The 6863-nt window shown below is 51.6% G+C and overlaps 2 protein-coding genes across 2 annotated transcripts; both read left to right on the top strand.

Annotated features, from left to right (window-relative positions):
* The first annotated feature begins 43 nt into the window (after positions 1–43).
* On the top strand, positions 44–1342 carry UQCRH (ubiquinol-cytochrome c reductase hinge protein). The gene is made up of 4 exons (XM_071750246.1): positions 44–183; positions 301–318; positions 618–779; positions 1085–1342. The coding sequence occupies exons 1-4, from the start codon at positions 142–144 to the stop codon at positions 1115–1117; spliced, it is 255 nt and encodes an 84-aa protein (XP_071606347.1). The 5' UTR covers positions 44–141; the 3' UTR covers positions 1118–1342.
* A 1372-nt stretch (positions 1343–2714) lies between these two features.
* NSUN4 (NOP2/Sun RNA methyltransferase 4) lies at positions 2715–6483 on the top strand. Its single transcript, XM_071750244.1, has 6 exons — positions 2715–2844; positions 3395–3825; positions 3987–4141; positions 4308–4462; positions 5140–5264; positions 6055–6483. Exons 1-6 carry the CDS (start codon positions 2743–2745, stop codon positions 6326–6328), a joined length of 1242 nt encoding a protein of 413 aa, XP_071606345.1. The 5' UTR covers positions 2715–2742; the 3' UTR covers positions 6329–6483.
* Positions 6484–6863: the final 380 nt, after the last annotated feature.

Genomic DNA, 6863 nt, shown 5'->3' with positions numbered 1-6863 from the left:
CACCGGCGGCTGCCATGCCGGGAAGGGAAAGCCTGAAGCGGCAGGCTGGGGGGGAACGGCCCCGTTTCCGGTGCCGGGGCGGGCAGGGCCGCTTCCGCCGGGTGACCCTGGCGAGTCCTTCTGGGCGGCGGGAGCGGAGCAATGGGGCTGCGCGACACCGTTGTTCACGCCGGGGAGCCCGAGGTGAGCGGGGCCGAGCCGGGAGGGCGGTGGGCAGCGCCGGGGTGCCGCGGGCAATCGGACGGTCGATAATGACTCTGCTTTCTTTTTTTCTTTTTTTTTTTTTTGGTTCCACAGGAGGAGGAGGAGGAGCTGGTGGTAAGAGAGGGGGAGGCCTGCAGGCTCTGCAGCGACTCGTTGCTCCCAGGGGAAGGGGCCCGGTGCCTCTCAGCACTGATACACACACCCGCGGGGGTTCGGGTTCGGGCTGCCGCTCTGTGCCGCGATCCAAAGCTTAGCGGGGAGGTGGTTTGGATCCGGGCTGTGGTGTGTGGGTGTGTGACAGCCTCTTAAAGCGAGGTCCTCGGGGGCAGAACGGCGCGGGGGGGGGGGGGGGGGGGGGAAACGATTGGGGGGGGGGGGCTCTCCCTGTTCTCAGGGCAGCCCCGTGCCCCCAGGATCCTCTGACCACCATCCGGGAGCACTGCGAGCAAACGGAGAAATGTGTCAAGGCACGGGAGCGGCTGGAGCAGTGCGATGCAAGGGTGTCCTCCAGGTCCCATACAGAAGAGCAGTGCACAGAGGAGCTTTTTGACTTCCTGCATGCCAGGGACCATTGTGTAAGTGCAGCAGAAGTGTGGGACATGGGAGCTGTTCAGTCAGTCAACCACACTGGCTCTGCCCTGCAGATGACACTCTTGCTATTTCAGTGTAGTTTTTGACCTTTTGAAGTTAAACCTTTTTTTAACCTCAGGGGAAACCTTGTAAGAAATCTCAGCTTGTTAGTTTTCTTAAGTTATTTATTGTAAAACACCAAGAAGAGCAGAGGGATGTGTTGGCAATGCAGAAAACCAAGAGGCAGCTGCTAATACCCTGCTGATTTCCAGTCTTAAACAATGACTTGCCAAATGCTTTGTCTCTTCAGGTTGCTCACAAACTGTTTAAGAACTTGAAGTGAAGGTGGACATCATTGTCCATCAGCTTCCACGGCTCGTGTCGGCGGTTCCTGGATTCACAGCACTGCTTTCGTCCTCCATGTCAAGTATTAATGAAATGGCTTCCTGGCAGTGGCTGAGCATCAGTGTGTCACTGCATCTGTCCTCGTGGAAGATGTGCAGCTGTGCAAAAGACATATTGATGTTCTGTAATTTTCCATATTAAACATTGAGAGTTCTCATGGAAACACCCTATGTTTATTTCCTAGTTCCTGTGCTTCTGGCTTGTTCTTGGTTAAGATTGAATCAGTGAGGGTCTGTCGGAACCACAGAGGTGTTTCTGAGCCCCTCTGAGCCCCAACATTGTTTATGCAGTAAGGTCTTGACTAAGTGAAACCAATGGGAATTACTCTTCTAGGAGAGAAGCTTCTGTCCAGAAAACAGCTGTCCCTCACTGTCACCTGCTGCTGCCAGTGGCTGGAGGAGCCTCTAGGTTGTGGTTGGCTTCATTCTTGGCCAAAAAGACTGACTGTATGGCTGTAGATGGACATGGTGGTGGTTCCACCTCCTCAAACCCTGAGCAGAACATGAACAGAACCAAAACCCTTCTGCCTCAGTCACCAGCCCCTTCTGATGAAGTGGAATTGTTCTGTTGAGTACATGCTCTGCCCATTTTTTCTTGTAAGATGTTTAGTAGCAGGAAAGTGTTTTGATGCTGCCCCAGGTCTGCTTCACCCAGTGTGCAAAGAGCAAATTGATCCATTGAGTCAAGATACTTGTCTTTATTTCTGGCCTGCAGAGTAGGGTGCTGGGTGTTTAACATCAGCCAGCAGACCTTTTAGGAGAGAGGAGGCAGCAGGTAGAAAGCAGCAACAAAGAAAAATCACAATCCGTGGTTGGTAACCAATGGTTCATCTGTCACTCATAACTATACACATGCATTGAAACTCATGCATAAAACATTTAAGGAGGTTACTAGGTTAGCACACTCATTATTTTCAAAGGGATGTAAATTTTAGCTTTAAATTAGGAAGGGGTGACTAGAGGTTATACTGTCATCCTATTGACTACCACTAAGTTCTTGCCCAGTATTGGTCAGTTTTTCATCCTGTTACAGATCCTGCTTCTAAACAATGGTTACCGACAATATATGGCCTTGGGCATCCAGTCATGGGGACCCTGCTTTTCTTGGTGCTATGGTTTCAATATAAACATTGTCATGCAGCTCAGTTTCTGAACCTTTACCTACCGACACCAAGGGGGCAGCAAGTCCTTTCTCAGATACTCAAGGTGGAAAAAAAACCCACCACCTTTAAATGTGGCTGTTCTGTATCACTGTACCAGCGGTGGGTTTCAAGTTAAATCCCTAATGGACTGAAACAGAGCTGTATTCGGGTAAGCGATGTAAATTTCAGGAGTTTTGAGAGGGTTTTGTGGCGCAGGGTCTGGAAGGACCCTGCAGGGCTGGGGGCTGGGTCCAGCGGCACATCCCATTGCGCTGCCGGATCTTCCCCGCAGCCCATGACCGAACCCGCCGCGTCGGTATCGTCAGGGGGTACCGCCAGTAACCGCTTGGTCAATCGGGGACGCTGGAGGGGCCGGTTCCGGTTCCGCCCCGGAAAGCGGCAGGCGGGGCCGGTCCGAGGCGATGGCGGCTCTGGGCTGCTGCGGGCGGGCTGGGGTCTCGCTGCTGGGGCGGAGGCCGCCGCTGGGTTCGGGACCGCGCCGGCACCGGCACAAGGAGAAGTGGGTGAGCTCAGCCCGGCTTTTCTCCCCGATAACTTCGTACCCTCTCTCTCCCCCGGCTCCCCTTCTGAGCTTCCCGTGCTACCTCCCCTTTCCCAGTTCCACATCTGCTGCACCCCTTCTTTTTTCCCCTGTCCCACCCCGCGTTCCAGAAGCCTCCTTCTATCCCCATTCCACCTCCCTTTGCACCCCATTTTACTCCCTTTTTATTGGTGTTTTACTCTGCTGTACCTCCCTTAGTCTCCCCGTTTCACCCCATCACACCCCCGTTGAACTCCGTTACACCACTGCAGACAGAGCCGTTCCCCTCCTCGCTGCCCACCCCCTGTCCCCAGTCCCACTCAGCCACTCACTGTCCTGACCTTCCCCGTCAGGACACCACCAGCCCATGGGTGTCAAGGACACAGTGATTTTCTGGGGCTGTAGAAAGGTCTCAAGGACTTTGAGTAGGACAGAACCTGGTGCTGGATTCTCCTGGAAAAATGTTGCAGCTGGGAGGGGAGAGTTGGGATATCGGAGGTATTTTAACATCTCTGGTATTTTTGTCCCCCCAGGCTACCACAGCCCCCCGCATCCCATCCACACGGCTGGCCCTGCACCACTTTGACACAAACTACAGCCTGCAGCTGAAGGACCTATGGCCTTCTGTCCGTGCCAGCCTGCTCTGCGAGCAGAAGTACGGTGCCCTCCTCAACAACTTCACTCCTCTTGACCACATTGCCCAGGAGCTGGAGCTGCTGAATGCCACTGACTTTGTTTCTGAAGCCTCCAAAAAGGTGCAGCAGTTGCAGCAGGGTGCAGCTGTGGAGGAATCGAGGAGAAGGGAAAGCAGGTCCCAGGAGGAGTCTGGTGGGGGCAGGACAGTGGTGCAGTCTGAGACGATGACACAGGCAGAGTTGTCACCACAACTTCACACCTCCATCACCTCCAACATCAAGTGTTACACCTTCCCTAGGGGTGACATCACGCGCTTTCGCCCTGCATGGTGAGATCCCTGGGACGAACATCCCTGTGACAGTGTCATTGCCAGCCTCAGGGGCTGCACGTGTGTGAGCACCCACTGCTTCCCTATGTCCCCATCCTCACTTCCAACTGCTGTTTTCTTTTCCCCTCACACTTTTGTTTTTTTTAATTGGTGATTTCCAGGCCAGACACTCTGGGGCTCCTCAGCTATTACCTGATGGATGCAGCATCTGTTCTGCCTGTCCTGGCACTCAACGTGCAGCCAGATGACTTTGTCCTCGACCTCTGTGCAGCTCCAGGTGGCAAGACTCTGGCTCTGCTGCAGACTGGGATTTGTGGTAAGCAAGAAGGGGATGTTCTCTGTCCCCATACAGAAAACAAGGCTGGAAGAGTGTGTTGTGCCCATTAATTTGTGACCGTTAATCATTTCTGGTTGTAAGAGTTGGGAATCAAGTGTGTTTTTTCAAGAGTGATGTCCCAAACATGCCTGTTTTATCCTCTCAGGTCACTTGGCAGCCAATGATGTCTCCATTTCCCGGACAAAGAGGCTGCACCAGGTTCTCTCTAGCTATGTTCCCAGAGAAATCAGGGAAACTGTGCGCATCACATCCTATGACGGAAGGGACTGGGGGGAGCTGGAAGGTGGCACTTTCCATAAGGTAGGTGATTGGAAGCTGGTAGAGATAAACCATCTAGGTCAGTTTCTTCCTGTTGCAGAGAAAGCCAGCAGCTTATCCTACAGGATAGATAATTGTATAGTTTTCCATAATCTTAAATGCAGAGAAAGACTAAACCCCCTATGAAGTAATATTTCCTCCTGCTCTGCCCTACAGGATCTGGTGCATATGGGCATCCAGAGTTTTACTTTTATTTATCTGCATAGTACCCCTTAAAAATCTTGTGGTCCATCAATTGGAAGGGGTTAAATGTGAAGTTTAAATAATTCTTCTTTCTCAGCTATGTTCATCTGCTTGGTTTGTTGCCCCAGAATGTGTCACTGCAGGATCTCTGGCCCTCTGTGCTGCAGCTGTAGATGCTGCTGTGACGCTTTCCAAGAAGAAGCACAGAGTAGAAACATTAACTAAAGACACGTGTGAGATTGTGATGTTATCCATCATTTCCATGTCTGCACATTCCCGTAGTGCAAAAGCAGCCAGACAGGTTGCAGTTCAGTGTGTGTGCAGACCTGTGCCCAGGTAGCATCAACTGGGCAAGGTACTGAGAGCTGCTTGGTGCCTGGCAAGGGTGGAGGAGCTGGGCGAGGGGCAGGTTGCAGCAGGAGACTTGCTGAGCTTGGCCTGGGCTCTGGACTGATGCAGGACCTTTTTTGCTGCAGGTGCTGGTGGATGTGCCCTGCACGACAGACAGACACTCTGTCATGGAGGGGGAGAACAACATCTTCCACAAGAGACGAACCAAGGAGCGACAGATGTTGCCCATGCTGCAGCTGCAGCTGCTGATGTGAGTGAGCTCGATGCTGTGTTTTGGTGCTATTTGTGTTGGGGCAGCAGCTCTCTACAGCCAGCACTGAAAAGTTCTTTTTATTTTTTGTGTCCCCAGTTGGGAAATGTAGACAGCATGTGTAGTTTTTTGTAATGGCAACAGCAGGACTCATCAAATTGTAGGGAGTCTAAGAAGGTGCAAATATTTTCAGTCAGATCAGTTGTCTTTCCTGTCCCCAGCAGTAACCACAGGTGATGGGCAGGGGGAATCCAAGGAACAGGATGGATCCGGTGTGATCTTTTTGTATAATGATCTCCTGGTTCCTGGCAGTCAACCCTGAAGGATTCCTGAGTGTCCACATCTCCCAGCACAGGGGGGAGGACATGGGGGTGCTTCATCACCACATTTCACTGTGCTCACTGTGAACTGGGGCAGTAAGGAAACAGATTAAAGAGTCTTGTGGCAGTGCTTGAATCACAAAAGCCTCTTCCCTTGGATTTACTCTTATCCCATTATTATATAGGTGTGTGCAGGATTACTTCTTCCAGCTGGCTCTCCAGCAGCATCTCTCCCAGGTTAACTACTTTATCAGTTAACCATTTATTTGTCCCATATTGCCCTGGTCTAAATCAGTCCTCAGGCTGCAGTGACATGGTGAGACTGCTGAGTCTGTGGAGTTGAAGGAGGTTTATTTCTCACGTGCTGTGAGTGATGTGCTGGCTTCCCAGTTTCAGTGGGTGGGAAAGCTGCTGTCCCATGCAGCCCTCTTCTTTCTGTGACTGTCTGTGTGTTTTCATCTTGCCTGCAGGGCTGGCATCCTCGCTACCAAGCCAGGAGGAGAGGTGGTGTATTCTACCTGCTCCCTCTCCCCGCTGCAGAATGAGTTTGTGATCGAGCGAGCGGTAGAAATTGCAGAGACCCAGTATAACATCAGTATCCAGGTTGAGGACTTGAGCTACTTCAGGACACTTTTCCAAGACACGTTTTCCTTCTTCTCGGAGTGCCGGCTGGGGGAGCTGGTTCTGCCTCACCTCACAGCCAACTTTGGACCTATGTATTTCTGCAAATTGCGGCGGATGTAGATGGGGTGACAGGCTGTGTCTGCTGGCTCTCAGGAAATACCCCATGTTTCCAGAGAAAGCAAAACTGCTTTGTATTTATTTTCCTTTTTAAAATGTCCCAAAGGAAGTCTGCTTTTTCTACTGCAGACATAGAGAATAAATGAGAAAGGGCTGCTGTGGAGTCTCCTGCATATTTATCCATTTGAGGTTGGGGTGTTTAATGTGGGAAAGAGATAGGTCTTATCAGAGGGAGCCATTCATCCATCTCTCTCAGGATGGGGTAAATGGCCCTGTGTGGATGCTGCTCTCTCCCTCCTGTCTGACTGCTTTGATCCACATCAGCAGGTTTGGTTTAACAAACACCATCTGGGGATCTCAGTCTTTCTGTCTAATATCTCACCATCTGCATAACCGAGTTTCATCTGTGTCTGGTTATTTCCTGCCTTCAGAAAGGGCAGCCTCAGGTCTTGAAATAAGAGGGTTTTAAGTATGCCCCTGCTGTGAGGTTGGAAATCTGGTGGTAGAAAGAGCTTGGTGCTGCCAAAAGGCCAGTGAC

Source organism: Heliangelus exortis, chromosome 8 (assembly GCF_036169615.1).
Source record: "Heliangelus exortis chromosome 8, bHelExo1.hap1, whole genome shotgun sequence".
In the NCBI taxonomy this organism is placed as follows: Eukaryota; Metazoa; Chordata; class Aves; order Apodiformes; family Trochilidae; genus Heliangelus; species Heliangelus exortis.
This window is presented reverse-complemented; position numbering and strand designations above follow the sequence as displayed.